Source organism: Eubalaena glacialis, chromosome 1 (genome assembly GCF_028564815.1).
Source record: "Eubalaena glacialis isolate mEubGla1 chromosome 1, mEubGla1.1.hap2.+ XY, whole genome shotgun sequence".
Lineage (NCBI taxonomy): Eukaryota > Metazoa > Chordata > Mammalia > Artiodactyla > Balaenidae > Eubalaena > Eubalaena glacialis.
The window spans coordinates 52798677-52815916 of NC_083716.1; the positions used below are offsets into that span (position 1 = coordinate 52798677).

Consider the following 17240-nt stretch of genomic DNA (forward strand, 5'->3'; position numbering starts at 1 on the left):
AGGAGGAGGTACAGGTGGGAAGAACTGAGAAAATCACATTGGCTGAATCGGAAGAGAGGAAGGAATGGGAACCAATATTTCCTGAAAGCCAATATTGTCCAAACAGGCCTGGCACAGGTATTTTGTGTGTATACCGGGGCCCCAGGTATCTGCCTTGGTCACACCTCACTGGTGTAGGTGTGTCTAGGTGCATGGGCTGAGGAACCTTCTGGAAAAGCCATAGGAGCCAGGTAGGGTTTGCCGGGCCAAAGAGCAAAGCCTTGGAGTCAAACGTGAAGAATAAATGAGTGAAAGGTGGTGTCTATGGTGGGATGAGGTTGGGGGTTGGGGGTAGGGGACAATCAGTAAAAACCAACAGAAACTTTTAGCTTCTCTAAAAGCTCTGGGAGGGCTTCCCTGGTGGCACAGTGGTTGAGAATCTGCCTGCCAATGCAGGGGACACGGGTTCGAGCCCTGGTCTGGGAAGATCCCACATGCTGCGGAGCAACTAGGCCCGTGAGCCACAACTACTGAGCCTGCGCGTCTGGAGCTTGTGCTCCGCAACAAGAGAGGCCGCGATAGTGAGAGGCCCGCACACCGCGATGAAGAGTGGCCCCCGCTCGCCGCAACTAGAGGAAGCCCTCGCACAGAAACAAAGACCTAACACAGCCAAAAATAAATAAAAATAAATTAATTAATTAAAAAAAAAAAGCTCTGGGAGATCCTGCTCTGAGACCCTCCTTGGAGTGAGATAACTTGAGGGGAGGGGCACGCTCCGCCCTCAGGCCAAGACCCCTCATGCCTTTGGCATTGGTGGTAATGCCCTGAAGGCTCAGATGGCAGTGATCCGAGACTCGGTGTCACAGGGTACTCCAGGAGGCAGCTGTTTGCCCGGCGGGCTGGGAGCCTTCCTGAGTCCATGGGAGACACCTCTGCGGTTGACCCCAAATAGCTGAATCTTCCCAGCTCCTCTGTGAGCAGGTACTTGGAAGTGCCCGTGGAACTGGTACTTCTCCCAAGAAAGCTTCTGCTCCCACAGGCTGTCAAAGTCTGAGAAACTTGGGTTGCTTAATTTTCATAAACACCCTGAGTAGAGTAACATTACTTCCCTTTGGCAGATGAGGACACAGAGGCCACGAGAGACTGTGTGACTTATCCGACGTCACAGCCTGCAAATGGAAGAGCTGGGATTTGAACCCAGCTGGCCTGGCCCAGCGTTTGGGCTCTTTCTAATGCCTCCACTGCCTTCATCCCAACGCCTTTTCACTATAAGACAGGGTCACTGGAGAGAATTTCCAGTGGCCCTTATTAGAGGCCAGCGTTCTGTCTTCATCTCTTTTGAGCCCAGGCACCCTGTGGGGTCTGTGCAGCCGCAGCCTGGCCGGCATAGGGCAGTCCAGCAGCCGCTTGCCCCTGGGTGGCTGCCCACTTCCTGCCGTGCCCTGCGTGCTCTGGGTCTGAGGCTGTGGCTCTGGAAGGGGATCCCCCACCCCCATCTTCAGGACTGAGTGATTCCAGGAAGGAATAAGCCGCTGAGTGCTGTGGCCAGGGCTCCCCTCCCTAATCCCCAGCCTGTCCATGATTATCCGATGGCTTCAGTTGGGGGTGTGGGCAGCCGATGAGCCAGTGGGCAGCTGCTGAGTTTGCTGGGCCGGCAGGACAGAGCAGTCAGGGACAGGCCTCTGCCTGGGCTACAGAGGAGCCAGGAGCCATGAGGGTGGCGGTGGGCATTCTCTGGCTCCTGGCCCTCGGAGGGCCCCCGCAGGCCCGGGGCGCCTGCCCTTCTCAGTGCAGCTGCAGCCTCCACGTCCTGGGCGATGGCAGCAAAGCCAGGTATGGCACCAGGTGTGCGGGGTGGGTTGCCCAGCCTCCAAGGCTCCACCAGCTAGGCTGGGCTGGGAGGGGTTGGATGCATGGCCCTAGGACCGTGGCGGGGTGAAACCTCCATCTCCCTGGTCCTCAAGACCCAAGGGTCTCGTGGGGCTTGTCTGGGCATTTTCTTCCAGTCAGCAGGGTGTGGCTCTGCCTTGGGGGTGGAGTGGCAGTACCAGGTACCTTTACACATGGGGCAGGGGTGGGGCACAGGTGTGCCAGCTCCAGAAATCCTTCCTGAGTCTTCCTCCAGGATTCTGTGAGTGGAACCCTCTTTAAGGGCACAGGAAGTCTCCCTCTTACCTCTTTCTTTTCCTCTCCTCCCCTCCTGCCCCCTACCATCCTCTATCTCCCCAGCCCCTTCTTTCCCACGACTCTTCCATTCTCTTGCCCCACCTCCTGGGGGTACCCAATCATATCCCAGGTATTTCTTACCGCCCCACCCATGATGGGACCACCCGATTCCTCATGCTCTTACCACTTTGGGTCTCCTCTGGCCCAGCCCCCAGGAGCCTCAGCCTTGACCCCTTTCGATGGGCTCTCAGAAAGGCCAGGAGTGCCCACTCCATTGCAAGCAAGGGCCCCTCCATCCTCAGCCTCTTCTTTGACTTTCCTCATCCCCCATCTGAGCCCTGAGAGCACCTCCGTCCTCTCCCTGGGACGTTCCCAAGGCTCCCGTGGTTTGTGGACCCTTGCTCTTCCCCCATGGCTCATTCCCTATCTCTCTTTGGCAGTCTTTAAACTCTCTTTTCTCTGACCTCTTCAGCCCATCCGTTAATGACCACTGCATTTCCCAACTTAATGATTTCAGTCCCTGGTTTAGGGTCTTTCCTACCATCTTTCCAACCTTCTGGAATTTCATCCTCTATTTCTCCCTTGTCTTAGATGGGTGTTGGGGAGCCACTGATGGCTTCTGATCAGGACAGCAATGTTATCAGTGCAACTCTTTCAATGATCTTAGCAACGGGTGTCAGACTGATTGGGTGTGAGGGGTGGTAGAGTAAGGTGAGGCACCCCCAAGAAAGGATACTCCGTGGTCTGAAGAACAGGAAGAGCTCCATTTTTGGCCCAAAGCTGTGATGCTCCAACCCATGTGGATCATCAGAGGTAAGGATCTTCTCCCCAAGGGAAGCCAGGGCTAAGCCCTGAATAGGCCAAGAATAGCCCATGGCCAAGGACAGTGTGAACCAGGGTGACAAAGAGCCTCCCTTACAACCTACAGAGAGCACAGGGCTCAAAGTCATACAGCATCCGTGGCAGAGCTGGTCCTGGAACCCAGAACTTCAGTTCCATTTCAAGAACTCTTCTTACCTGGTGATGCTGCCATGGGCAGGGACCAGGGAGGGCTTCTGATAGCAGGTTGACTTTAGGATGGAAAATGAAATTCCAAGGGCAGTTTCCAGGGCCCCTAACATCAGCTAGTGGTTACGCCTCCTCTGAAGCCAGAGCTCTCACCATCAGTTCTACCTGCCCAGAAGTCCCACAGCTGATAGGCACCGGCCCTCCTGCATGGAGTGTGAGGAATGAGGGGAATGAGGCCATGAAAGGCTGTTGGGAAACCTGAGATCCCCAGTGGCCAAGGGCACAGGTTGTGCAGTCAGACCGAGTCTCCTTTTGTGTCTCAGACACCTTCCTCACCCCATCTTTAACCAGGGTCTCTCGGAGGGCCCAGCCCTTACATCTGAGCACCTGATGGACCTGCCTGTGCTCCATGCTCCCCTATCATGAACAGAGTGTGTGTACTTGTGGGTCCTGGGGTTTCCTGGGGCAGGGGGGTGAGTCTGGGCACCTGGAGAGATGTGTCCCCTTGTCCTTCATGCCTGCTTTGCCCCACCAGGAGCTGTGCGGTTGGCCTGTGCTGGTTCTTATCGGTTTCTTTGATCCCTCCATTGACCGTTTTCTCCCGCTTCCAGCACATGTTTTCCCATCAACTCCCTTCCTCCCACCTACATCCAGACCTTCCTCCTTCTAACACCCAACCTTCCATTATCACTGAAGGTATCATTGCCTCCAATGCTTTTTCTTCCTTTGCTGGATTATAAGCTGTATGGGGACAGGGGCTGTGAGTCTGATATTCTTCTGTCACTCAGTAGGGGTTCCATGTATATCTAAAGAATGAATACGAGTGGGCGGAAGTAACTGGGCCTTTTGTGGGCACCATTGACAAAAACAAGCCAAGCCCAGCTGACTTTGAGTAATGCATGCAAGTTAAGCTGAGGGATGCTGGTGGAGAGTGTGTGTGTGTGTGTGTGTGTGTGTGTGTGTGTGTGGTGCCAGGAAGAATGATATGAGCAATGCGTTATGACCTTACAAGAGAACAACCTCTCTTAGCAAAGCTAAACAATATCCCCACCCCACTCCCACCCCACCTCCTTCAGTGCGAGCAGAAACATCCTCCAGATGAAACTGGGGCTGCACAAGGGCTGGGCCCCTCACGCCCAGACTCAAAGTTTCGTTCTCTTGAGGATCTTTCCCTTTTTACCGTACGTGTGTGTGCTGCTCTCAGTGATAGCATTTAGCACAGTCCTGCATTGTAGGCTCCTCGAGGGCGGGGACTGCCTCCTGTTATCTCTCTATCTGCTTTAGCGTCAAACTTAATAGAATGAGGTTTAAGAAGTCACTGTTTGGGCAGAAGGAGCATTGGAAGGAGCTGGTAGGACTGACCTGATGTACTTGCAGTGCTGGGATGCAGAAACTTACAACAGTGGTCAAGAGCAATTGGGCTCCTACAGGTGACAGGTATGCAGAGCTGGTACACACATGAACTCATTTAAACCCCCAAACCACCCTGTGAGGTGGAGTCGATTATTCTGGGGAAACTGAAGAAAATAGAGGTTACATAATAGACTCAAGGATACACAGCCAGCAAGCAAAGAGCCCAGAGGTGAATCCAGCTGTGGGGCTGCAAAATTGCAGCTTTTAAACGCCTTGATCATCTCATGGTCCCTCAGTGTCAGGAGAGGCTCGAGGCATCCCGTGTGTGGCTTCCAGTTCTGATGCCATTGCTATATATATATTTTTTTAAATGAAGAAAAGCCAAAGCAGTCACAAAAACTGAGCTATAATTTAACAAAGGAACCCTTTTAACTCATAGATGCAATGCTGCAAAGCCCAAAATGATCTCAGGATTTATAAATACTATTCATTCTTAGTGCGCTGCAGGTGGTGTAGGCTGTAAGGGGACATAGTAGTTCAAGCTTGAGGTCCTTCAGGCCAGTGACCGAGACCAAACGGCCCTCCTGGGACACTTGTGAGAGGCTCTGCAAGCAAGAAGCTCCCAAAGAGAAAACAGAAGGAATCTTGTTACTAGCCCACCTCCAGGGCACACCGCAGTCTGGGTTTGGTGTCCTATGAGGCCGTTCGCACCAGGGGGTCTCTTGAAAGGAGGTAAAGTAAGGGGGAATCTCCGACCCCACATGACCTTTGCTCAAATACTCCCATTTCTGTAAGCAGGACAGTGGTGTGCAACGACCCTGACATGACCCTGCCCCCAGCATCTGTCCCTCTGGACACCTCCAGCCTGCGCCTGGAGCGGACGGCCATTCGCAGGGTGCCCGGGGAGGCCTTCAAGCCGCTGGGCCGCCTGGAACAGCTCTGGCTGCCCTACAACGCGCTCTGCGAGCTCAACGCTCTGATGCTGAGGGGCCTGCGCCGCCTGCGCGAGCTGCGCATGCCCGGGAACCGCCTGGCCGCCTTCCCCTGGGCGGCGCTCAGGGACGCCCCCAAGCTGCGGCTGCTGGACCTGCAGGCCAACCGCCTCTCGACTGTGCCCCCGGAGGCCGCGCGCTTCTTAGGGAACCTCACCTTCCTTGACCTCTCCAGCAACCAGCTGCTGAGGCTCCCCGAGGAGTTGCTCGCCACCTGGACTCACCTGCAGACGGGACCCTTCCTTCCCGGCCACCACGCCAAGCTGGTCCTAGGTAAGAGATGGCATCCTTCACTTGGAACCACTTTAGTGAGACTCGGGGGTCTTAGGCAAGTTTATTAAAGCCTCTCTGAGTCTCAGTTCTTTACCTGGAAAATCACACTTGCCTTCTGGGTTTGAGTAAAGATTGAATGAGAGGCACACATTGGTAGGTAGGTTTAGGAGCTCAAGCTCCCAGCCAGACTGCTGCATTTCAGACCCCAGCTCTGCCCCTTTTCCCTGTCCCATGAGGGGTTGGGAATCATGGTGAGGCCCTGGCAGAAAGTGGGTGATGGGGAGTGGGTGGGCAGTGTCAGAAGAGAGGCCTCCTGGCAGGTGTCCCTGGAGCATGCCTTGGCTCATGTGAGGTCCAGCCCTGGGGGCTGGAGCAATCTTAGAGCAGTTTGGGGCAGCTCCTGCCCTGAGGCCTGGGAGAGTTTCTCAAGGAGGGAATATTTAGACACCTCACTTCCTGGATGTGGGGCAGGGAACAGCAAAGCCCATTCCAGCTCTGTCCACCCGGCAGACTTTCTCACCTGATAAAGGACATTGTATAGGGTAGTACTTACATGGAAAGGCATTGTATATTTGAAAATCAACTTTGAATGTCCTATATATATATATATTTATATTTTATGCCCTCTTCTGATTATAATTTCTTCTCCCCCTCTTAAAAGGTAGCCACTGTTATGTTTATTGCATGTTCCCTATCATTTACATTTACATACACATGCATATACAAACATACATGCACATAGAAATTTTAGCAAACATACATGCACATAGAAATTTTAGCTGTGTGTTTTGCACAAAATTTCATCATATCATATGTATCAACTAGCACTTTTTTTGCCCCACAATATGTCTTGGAGATCTTTGTAAGTTACTACAAAGGGATCAACTTCATTTTTTAAAACTCTGGCATAATATTCCATCATACAGTTATACTACAGTTTATTTAGCCATTCCTCCTTTTATGGGCCTTTAAATTGTTTCCATTATTTTGTTAACACCTGTGATGCCACAGAGAACATTCTTGACAATGCATCCTCGTGCACCGAGACAAATGTTTCTCTAGAATAGAAACTGAGAAGTGGAATTGCTGGGTCATGGAATGTGCACGTTGGATGTTTTAATATTAATCATAGTCTCTAAAGTGCCAGTTCTTACCCCCCACCAGTAGTGTGCACGACCATCCATGCTTGTGTCCACTCTGCAAGCTTATCTGAATGCCAGCCAATGTGTGGGCTCCATTCTAGGTGCTGTGGATACAGCAGTGAACAAGATGGATGAACATCTTTTCCCTCATGAAGCTAACAATTAAAGTGGTCAGAATGTTTAACTTTTGCCAGTCTGACTGGTGAAAGTTTCATTGTCCTTTAACTTTGCCATTTGCGTTAATTCTTTGGGGATTCTGTGTGAAGTCAGATAGCTCACCACCAGAGCTGGGCAGTGATGACTCTTGGGGTGCAGATGCATCATGAAATGCATTTAACCAGTGACACAAGGTAGCAGTCACCTGGATGGGATGGGGGTGGGGAGTAGGAGAGGAGCTGGCGCCTTCCCAGCTAGTGCTCTAAAAGACCCGAGAGTCATGGATATACAAGCAGGTCTGAATCCACCTTCCCCAACCCTTGACATTTCCGTTTCCAAATATATCAAATACATGTATGTAAATATATAATATGCTATTGATTAGATGCTATCAAATTTAATAACAATCTGTGGAGGATAGAAAGGACATCACATTAAATGCATTCATTTTGTATTTAGAAATGCAAACATATGAAAAGGAACTGTGTCTTAGAATTGAGGACCCACAATACCTCTCTATATGTTGAAGTTTCTTTGACAGGGTAGGTGCAGTGACCTGCTTTCAGCTCTATAAAAGTGTTCAATTTTAAAGTAAAGAGGGCTGGGAATATAACATAAGATTTGATTCCCTGTCATCCTCACTCTTGTCTTTTTGAGCCTGTGTCAAAGGGACCATGGCTCAGAACAGCCACACTCTTTGCTGGGGTGATGCTGAAAGTGCCACTTATACTGGGAGGACAGGGGTCAGGAATTCCCTGGAGGTCCAGTGGTTAGGACTCCAGGCTTCCACTGCAGGGGGCCTGGGTTCGATCAGGGAACTAAGATCCTGCAAGCTGCAAGGCGAGGCCAAAAAAAAAAGGGGGGGGTGGGTCGGGGTCATGAAGCATTTCTAGAAATGGATGGATTCTGGCATATTGCAGTTATTGCAGAAATACCCACTGCCTGGCCGGTAGCCTGAGAGGATCAGTCCAAGAGTGGCAGCAGTAACTGCCAATTTTGTCGGCATGCTGTATGGCTTACCCAGTGCTTAATATCATTTATCTTTATTTATGCTTATAGCCACCCAGAAAGGGGAGTAATGCTGCCATTCTAGATGAAGAACCAGGCTTAAGTTTGTAGTGAAGCAAGGAGCTGGGTCTGGAGGCCAGTTCTGCTGACCCTGAGCTCACAACGTGCCTTGTCCTCCCTGGGGGAGAAGGGGGGCTGGGCCTGGGGATCTGAATATCTAGGGCTCACCTCCTGCCCTGCCTTTCACCCCTGCAGGGCTGCAGGACAACCCCTGGGTGTGTGACTGCCGACTCTATGACCTGGTCCGTCTCCTGGAAGGCTGGGCCCCAAACCTGGCCTTCATAGAGGCCAGGCTGAGGTGTGCCAGCCCACGCAGCCTGGCCGGAGTGGCCTTCAGCCAGCTGGAACTGAGGAAGTGCCAGAGTCCGGAGCTCCGTCCGGGGGCGGCCAGCATCAGGTCCCCCTTGGGCAGTGCAGTATTGCTACGCTGTGGGGCCTCCGGGGTCCCTGGGCCGGAAATGAGCTGGAGTAGGGCCAATGGGCACCCACTCAACGGCACAGGTGTGTGAGCTCTGGGGACGGCTGTGCTGAGATCCAGACTGGGGCGGGTGGGTCATCATCCCACATAGGGGGGAATGGGGCTTCAGGTGTGCCAGGGAGAGGGAGGTAAGCTAAGCAAGGCTCTTTACTCCCATCCTGTCTGAGTGGAGTTGGGGGACTCTGCCCAGAGGCTGGGCATGGGGACAGTGGCTTCAGTAATAACAATGGATCTCAACCTGTCCTGTCATATTCCACCAGCCACTCTATCAGAGACTTGGGGCCCACCCTGAGAGGAGCAAAACACTGGCTTTTTGGTAGAAGATGCTCTCAGTGTATTTAATATTGATAGTAAGGTTCCAAGTTGTAAATATGAAGCCAGCATCACTAGGAGTAATTAATGCTGGGAGTTACCATCTATTGAGCTCTTCAAGTGTTAAATGTATTACGTACAAGGTGTCACTGAACTTTAAAGAACAAACTGATTATCCTTCTATTTGGGGTATAAGTAAACTGAGGCTAAATGGTTGGTCTGCATCACACAGCTCGTACAAGGAGGAACTGCCTGTGCCCTTTTTGCTGTGTAGACAGAGGTGGTCCATCCCTGGCACTTGCGGAGGGGGGGGGCGGTTTGCAGGAGTCACAGCCCACCTACATGCAGAAAGAGGGTGAAGGAGGAATAATTTCTTGGCACCTGACCAGAACACCTCCCATCCCTCCCAGCTTTCTTCTGTGTTTCCCCCAACTACATTGGCAAGCGTTGCTCTAGGACTGTGGGCTTGAAATCAGTGTACAAACAAAATTGTGTAAGGAGCTCCACTAATGTAATACAGAAAGTTGGAGATGCTGTGACTGAAGTGGCAGTGGGGCCAGGCAGGGGTGTGCAGAGCACTTCCAGCTGGGCCTCTGCCTCAGGTTCACCCAACCCACCATACTCCCAAAGCATCAGCCTGCCACCCCTGACGGGTCAGCTCTGCAGAACTCAGGCCCTTGAAAGACACAGTTGGAGCATCTCAGATTTAGAAGGCTGATCATTCTTAGACTCTGCCTCAGCCTGTGTCTCCTCAAATTTGAGCCCAGGTGATCTCCATCCCCATGGCTAACCTAAGAAAAGTTCAGTGACACCCAGTCTGTTCTCGGGATAACAGGGTGTTTGGCAGAATGTACACAGTCCAGGGGCTGTGAACTCGGCCCTGGAAGGAAGCTTGGGGCAGATGGGCCCGTTCATTCTCCCACACATGCCTCTTCCCCGCAGTGCACCAGGAAGTCTCCAGTGACGGCACGAGCTGGACTCTGCTGGGCCTGCCTGCTGTGTCCCACCTTGACTCTGGAGACTACATCTGCCAGGCCAAGAACTTCCTGGGAGCCTCGGAGACTCTTATCTCCCTGGTCGTCTCTGAGCCCCAGACATCCACGGAACACAGTGGGGGCCCGGCGGTACTGTGGGCAAGGACAGGTGAGGGGGCAGAAGCAGCTGCATACAACAAGATGGTGGCCAGGCATGTCCCCCACATCCCCGAGCCTGCTGTCCCAGCCACTCGGCCCCCTGTGCCCCACACGAAGGAGCAACTGATCCTCCAGCCCTTCCACATGGGGGCCCCAGGAGAGCACTTGGATGTGCAGGCAGGACCCCAGGAGGCCCAAAGGGTGAGCTCTCTCAAGGTGGTGGGGGACACTTACCAGAGCGTGACATTGGTGTGGAAGACCCCCCAGGCTGGGAACACAACTTCCTTCAGCGTCCTCTACGCGGTCTTTGGGCAGCGCGACATGAGGCAGGTGGTTGTGCAGCCTGGGAAGACCAGCGTCACCATCCACGGGCTGGTGCCCAAGATCAAGTACGTGGCGTGTGTCTGCGTGCAGGGCCTGGTGCCCCGGAAGGAGCAGTGTGTCATCTTCTCCACTGACGAGGTGGTGGATGCTGAAGCCACTCAGTGGCTCATCAACGTGGTGGTGATCAGTGTGGCCGCCATCATCGCCCTGCCCCTCACGCTGCTCGTCTGCTGCGGTGCTCTCCAGAGCCGCTGGCGCAAGTGCCACACCAGGGGCTCCGCCGAGGCCACAGGTGCCTACGTCAACCTGGAGCGACTGGGCCACAGTGAGGACGGCTCAGAGGAGCTGTCCCAGCACAGCCTCAGTGAAGCCGACAGGCTCCTCTCTGCCCACTCCAGCCTGGACTCTCAGGCCTTGGGCGTCAGGGCGGGCAGACGGATCAACGAGTACTTCTGCTGAGGGCCGTGCACACAGATGCCTACACGCCTGCTCCCGACCACTCTCCCTCTTCGCCTCCCACACGCTCACTCTGACACCTGAGTCCATGCTCACCCACCCTTACCTACTTGGGTATCTGCTTACTCATACATTCACACACAACAACAACAACAGCTAACACTTATATAAGCACTTACTATGTGCCAGAAAGTGTTCTAAGTGCTTTATATACATTAACTCATTGAATTCTTATGACAACACTTTGCAGCAGGCACCACTCTTCTCCCCGCTTACCTGGAGAAGGAACAGGGTGATTAAGTAACTTGCCTGTATCAGTCAGTTTTTGCTGTGTAACAAATAAAGGGAAAATTGCAGTGGTATACAGCAACAAGCACTTATTTTCACACAATCCATAGGTCAGTGGGTTGACTGTGGTGGCTCTGCTCCATGTGTCCTACTTGGGGCTCAGGATGGAGAGTCAGTGGCTACCTGGGGCAGGCTTCTTTCATGGAGATGTCAGATGATATCAGAGAAATGAGCAAAAACATGTGATGCCACTTAAGCTCCTTAACACTGCCATTTCTGCCCATATTCTACCTGCCAAAGCAAGTCTCATGGCCAAAACTAAACTTTAAACAGGGCAGGAAAGGACAGTTCTCCCATGGAGGTAATGGTAGGGCAGGACATATTTTGCTGAGCAGTAATCTAATCTATGTTGCCCACAAGTACACAGCTAGGAAGTGGCAGCTCTAGAATTTGGACCATGCACTTGATTCCAGAGTTGATAGTCCTTGCTACTTTCCTATACTGCATCTTGATTCCATTTATGCTAACTCGTAGGCACTCACACATAATCTCTTTATCCATTTACCACATTTGTACAGCCACATACATACACATGAGGGTCTCCACAGAGACCCTCACTGTGGACACATGGATTCTAACTTTTTTTTCTCCGGGTGCCATTCTGCCTAGAGATAATCATCTGATTTTCAGTAAATTCTAGAGATTTAGATGATGCCCAGGAGACTACTGCTCATTTACTCTCAGAATGTCAGGCTGGAGGGATCTGAGAGACCCTCCGTGGCAGGTGGCACAGTACACTCAATGCTCTCTGGCACACAGCCCACCTCTGTCCCCGTGTAGCAGCATTTGTGATTCTAACTGAAACTTACCTGGGTTCCTGAGGGTGTCTCAGAGCCTTCTGGGTCACTCAGTAAGCCACTTCAAAGGAGGATTCCTGTTCAGTTTGCTTAAAGCTTGGAAACCTCTGAGATGTCATCTCTGCACATAGGAGAAGACAAACGTTCCCAGCAGAAGGGCCAATGTTCTGTCTTGTCTGAAGGAGTGGCTTCTAATGAAGGGAGCACCCAGGCTGTTTGGTGCCAAGACCTTTGGGTAACAACTGAGGAAATTTGGGGACAGCAAGTGATGCAAGAACGCTATCTTGCTAGTATCACCTAAGAGACCCCATATTGTTTTGACTCTTTGCTAAATATAAAAACCAGTGTGATGCAGTGATGTCTAAAGTTACTGTACTTCCTCTCACATTTACAAAAGACCTTACAACAGATGACCTTAGAACATTTTTTCTTGTTTTCTCTCATTTTGATCTTCACAATGACCTGTTTTGAAGGCTGGGTTATTTGATTTTACAGACAAGAAAACTGAAACCCAAAGAGCTGAATAATTTATAGAGCACAGTGATGGATTTTCTTGGAGGATCCGTGTCTTTGATAATGTTCTGGCCAGGCTGAGGGTCTTTGTTCAGTATTGATCTCTGCAGTGTGACCCACAGCAGTTTTACTATGGAAATGGATTTTTTTGAGCTACTGAAACCTGGGATCAGAACCATGAGAGCACCAGTGCATGTGAATGTGGGATTTCCATACATGGCTATTTCCTGCCCATCACCTGTAGGGTACATCTGACTTTAACTTGGGGGCTGTTGCTATTGGTTAGAGAAATTATTTGGTTGGAAAATGACAAAGCCACTGTCTACATCATAGGTTAGCAAACTTTTGTTTTTCTATAAAGAAAGCCAGATAGGAGATACTTTAGGCTCCATTACTACTACTCAACTCTGCTGATGTAGTGTGAAAGCAATCCCAGACAATATGTAAGTTAATGAGCATGGATGAGTTCAAATAAAATGTTATTTACAAAAACAGGTGGCAGGCTGGATTTGGCTCCCAGGCTGTAGTTTGCCAACCCCTGATCTAGATTTGTAAAGGCATTTCTGCTATGCCTTGTGAGAATTAAGATTCAACTCTGATTGTTTGGTATATGAGACTGACAGACACTCCCCAAATCAGAACAAGTATAAGTGCAGTGGATGAAAGCAGCCATATGTTGAAATGATAAAGATGTTTTCTCTAAATGATTGGCTGAGCCAATCGAGATAGAACAATTATTGACCCAACTAACATGCAGTCAGTTTTATTGAACCCTGTTTGAAGAAAAATCAGGAACTTGAAAGCAAAAATGTGTTAGTATTTATCCAGTATCGTGTGTGTGTGTGTGTGTGTGTGTGTGTGTGTGAAAGAGAGAGAGAAAGAAAGTTTCAACTTTCCAATGATTCATGAAGACCTACCTTGGTGGTCTGAATGGAATGGCCCCCAAGATGGTCAGCCTCCAAATACCCATATGTCAGCCTTTCTTTGTGTGTTCTGTCTTCCCTGGTTTGCTCTTGTAGAGAAGAATCATCCTGGATTGTGCTCATGAATATTCAAGTCACTGGAAAAAACAAATTCACATTGTAAAAAATAAAATGACGTACTGTTTATATGTTAGTCTTTTGGTATATGAATCTGGTTAGTATGAGTCAGTCCCTGGAAACCTAATGTCTTCTTAAAATCCTGGGAAAAGAATTTCTAGGACTTCCCTGGTGGCGCAGTGGTTAAGAATCCACCTGCCAGTGCAGGGGACACGGGTTTGAGCCCTGGTCCGGGAAGATCCCACATGCCACAGAGCAACTAAGCCTGTGTGCCACAACTACTGAGCCTGCGCTCTAGAGCCCGCGAGCCACAACTACTGAGCCCTCATGCCACAACTACTGAAGCCCGCGCACCTAGACCCCATGCTCCACAACAAGAGAAGCCACTGCAATGAGAAGCACGCACACCACAAGGAAGAGTAGCCCCCACTCACCGCAGCTAGAGAAAGCCAGCGGGCAGCAACGAAGACCCAACACAGTAATAAATAAATAAATAAATGAACGAATGAATGAATGAATGAATGAATGAATGAATTTCTAGTCTCTCAAGTGCTGAAGACCAGCCTGCACTAGGGTGATCTCACAGCACGTGGCCCTTGGAAGCCTTGTTTGGAGGTTGGTTGGAATCATGACATCTCCAACGTGTCTTTTTTTTTTTTTTTTGACTGCAACATGGTTATATTCCTCCTGACCTAGGCAGAGGGTACGTCTGTCGCCACTTGATGTAGATGTGTAAGCTTACAGGGAACCAAAAGGCAGACGACAGAAATTTTATCCTGGAAAGTGGATGTGGCTATTAAAACTAGGCTGTTAGTCAGGGGGCTCAGTGAGCAGTGCGTTTAGAGGACTAGAGCTGGAAACTTTTGTTTTAACTATCATATAATCCGGGAGAGACAAAAATCAATTTACAAGTACTTGAGCATATTTTACTGTATGGACATTGCAGTCAGGATTGGTTAGGCTTATGCTGTGCTAACAATTCTCAGATTTCAGTGGCTTAACAAAGAAACATTTATTCCTGCTCTCACAGAGTCTACTTGAGTGAGTGGGAAGTGAGGATGGGGGGAGGGCTCTGCTGTTTTCTTCACTCAGGGACCCAGGCTGATGGAGACTTCACCACCTGGAATGTCAACAGTTGCTGCAACAAGGGAAAAGAGAACCTGGAGAATCACGTAGGGGCTTTTAAAACATTATTTCGTCCAACATTTCATTAGCCTGAATATTGGTCATGTAGCCCACCTGTTTCAAGGGGGCTTGGGGATGTAGTCCTACGTGTGTCTATCACAGGCATGCCACAGAGCATGGGGAGCCAAGAGGACCATCTGAGACATGGTTGGAGCAGGTGGAGGAGTGAAGGAAAAACACCAGCTTGAGAAAGAGGAAGGACAGCCTATCTGCTTCCTGGTAGGTTGCCTAGTTCTCTGTCTGAGCTCTCCCAAAGTTCCGATCATATTGGGGGATGGGGGGAAGGGGGCGTTTTCCAGTTGAATAGATAGGAAATCTAAGACAAGCCGCTCAGAAGCCATTTTTATCTAATTATTTCACGAACGCAGAGTAACTCCTCCCCCAAGACGCTGTCTCTACTAAAAATCCTAAGAGCCAAGCTCCTAAAAGATCCTTCCAGAAGGGAGATGGGGCTATAATATTCTCAGATTCCTTCCTTCCTTCCCTTTGTTGTTAAGTCTCTTGAGTTTAGGGACACCACTTAACCATTAGTTGTTTAAGATAAATGACACGAGCCAAGCTAACTTTAATTGTTCTCGTCTCCTGTTTTAACCGACAGCACAGCTACTCCCTATGCCTATATACAAAATAAGGAAACCAGAGGATGAGGGAGTCAGGAGGGAAGAAGGAGCAGTGCAGAAGTGACCTGGGTGATTCCAGAGATGACATACCAGTGGGTGTCCTTCTCAAGTTTCCGGCAGACCACTGGAAGGTTGAGTTGAGCTGGATTCATTTAAAGGGCTAGATGGGATGAACAGAGAAGAAATTGTGGGGATGTAGGGCTCTTTAGGCCTTTCTATTTTGGGGTGAGAAAAGAACTCACTAGTCATTTGTGATACCCATGGATTGAATCACATTTTCCCACAAAGCAAGCCTGGCAAAATTTTGGCCAACCTGGTAGGGAACTCTGGAATGAGAATCACCCATCAGAGTTGCCCCCATCAGGCCAGACTGGCTAGGGCCCTGTGCCCTCACCACCCTCAGTCTCTGCATGGGGCTGCCTGGGGAAGGGCATGACCTTGTGCAAGCACTCCTTGGAGTTGAGTATCGACTCATTCCTTGAAGGGTGTCTAGGCAGCACCTCGCCACATCTGCCACAGCTCTGTGCTCATTGTACTCTCCTTGCTTTTTAAATTTTCACTTTGAGAGGAAGTCCAGAGATCTAGCCAGATTGTAGAGTTAGACTGTCTGGAAACTCCAGCAAATATATCTGGCTTGGATGGAAAGCCTGGGGTGTAATCAGCTTAGTTGGTGACCCATTTCCCCTCTCACTGGTTAGCTACTAAGCGGATTTTCTTCCCTGAGGTCTTTTATAGGATATAATGTATATCATGAATCTTAGGGGAACCCATGGAATTTCAATAGTCATCGGAAAGTACCCCAAGTAATGGAAAGCAGACTCTCTTCCAGAGTCTGTTGGTGTGGGAGGTGAATTAAACTTTATTGGGCACCTACTCTATGTTAGGTCCTTTATTTTGCATAATATTAATATTTCCTAGAAACACTATAAAGAATTCATTAATTTTCTCACTTTGCGCAGGAGAAACTGACTTTCCAAAGATCTCAAGACTAGGAAGTATAAGCTAGATAGAAGACCCCATGGGAGCGGATCTATAACAATCTTGCTCACCATGGCCTTCCTTGCACCTAGCAAAGGTGTGGCTTAGAGCAGATGACCAATATGTATTTGTTGAATGAATGAAGAATGGCAGATCAAGTATACAAAACCACGTATTATCGCATTTAAAAAATTTTAACATATGAAATATACAGCGTTCAGGGAAGATTTATAACATGTGAAATACACAGCACTCAGGATAAATTATGTGATCCAGGATAAGAAACATGCTTTGATTTAATCAGAAAACACAATCCTGTGGTTTAACCTCTGTACCGTGATGCTTCTCTGATTCTGGTCATCCAAGCAGCAGGTGCAGCTGTCTTAACGCAGAAGAAAAATGAATCCACCACACGAGGTGCTGGGGAGATTACCACTGATAGGAGTGGTTGCAGAATTACTTTGTTAACCATTACCTGCATTCACTTTTAGAGACTGGTTGAAAATTCTAGGTTTCAGAAGCCAATTGTGATTGATGAAGTATTAGATGGATTCTGGCCAAATCTCCTGAACCATAGTGCTCAGGATAGCATTACTTGCTTGTTTCTCAGATCCTTTTTTATGAGACTAAGGGGAGGCAGTATCAGGACTGAATTGGACATCTGGCTTATAGTTTGCTCTCTGGACTCAAGAACCAGAAAAAGGGTGAATCTTCTGACTTTAGTTAAGAGACATAGCTCCCTCTTCTGGGTTCTTACTGAGCTTGTGATCTGGGCCATAACAGACCTCAGAGCATCCAGGGGCTTTGCTGCTGCTGTGCTGACCTACATCATTATGGATTACCAATAATAGGATTTGCCACTCGGAAGCTTGGACTATACTTATTCAAAAACTCATAAGGTAGTTTCTTACAGAAGAAT

The 17240-nt window shown here is 49.7% G+C and overlaps 1 protein-coding gene across 1 annotated transcript; it reads left to right on the forward strand.

Annotated features, from left to right (window-relative positions):
* Positions 1 to 1568: 1568 nt before the first annotated feature.
* LRIT1 (leucine rich repeat, Ig-like and transmembrane domains 1) lies at positions 1569 to 10843 on the forward strand. The gene is made up of 4 exons (XM_061196761.1): positions 1569 to 1812; positions 5305 to 5771; positions 8333 to 8638; positions 9870 to 10843. Exons 1-4 carry the CDS (start codon positions 1598 to 1600, stop codon positions 10841 to 10843), a joined length of 1962 nt encoding a protein of 653 aa, XP_061052744.1. The 5' UTR covers positions 1569 to 1597.
* The last annotated feature ends 6397 nt before the right edge of the window (positions 10844 to 17240 follow it).

Bases quoted from the DNA above. Each gene is read 5' to 3' on its own strand.
- LRIT1 (XM_061196761.1), top strand. From the start codon at position 1,598: ATGAGCCAGTGGGCAGCTGCTGAGTTTGCTGGGCCGGCAGGACAGAGC. The intron at 1,813-5,304 runs GTATGGCACCAG...TTCTGTAAGCAG, and splicing joins GGCGATGGCAGCAAAGCCAG to GACAGTGGTGTGCAACGACC. The intron at 5,772-8,332 runs GTAAGAGATGGC...TCACCCCTGCAG, and splicing joins CCACGCCAAGCTGGTCCTAG to GGCTGCAGGACAACCCCTGG.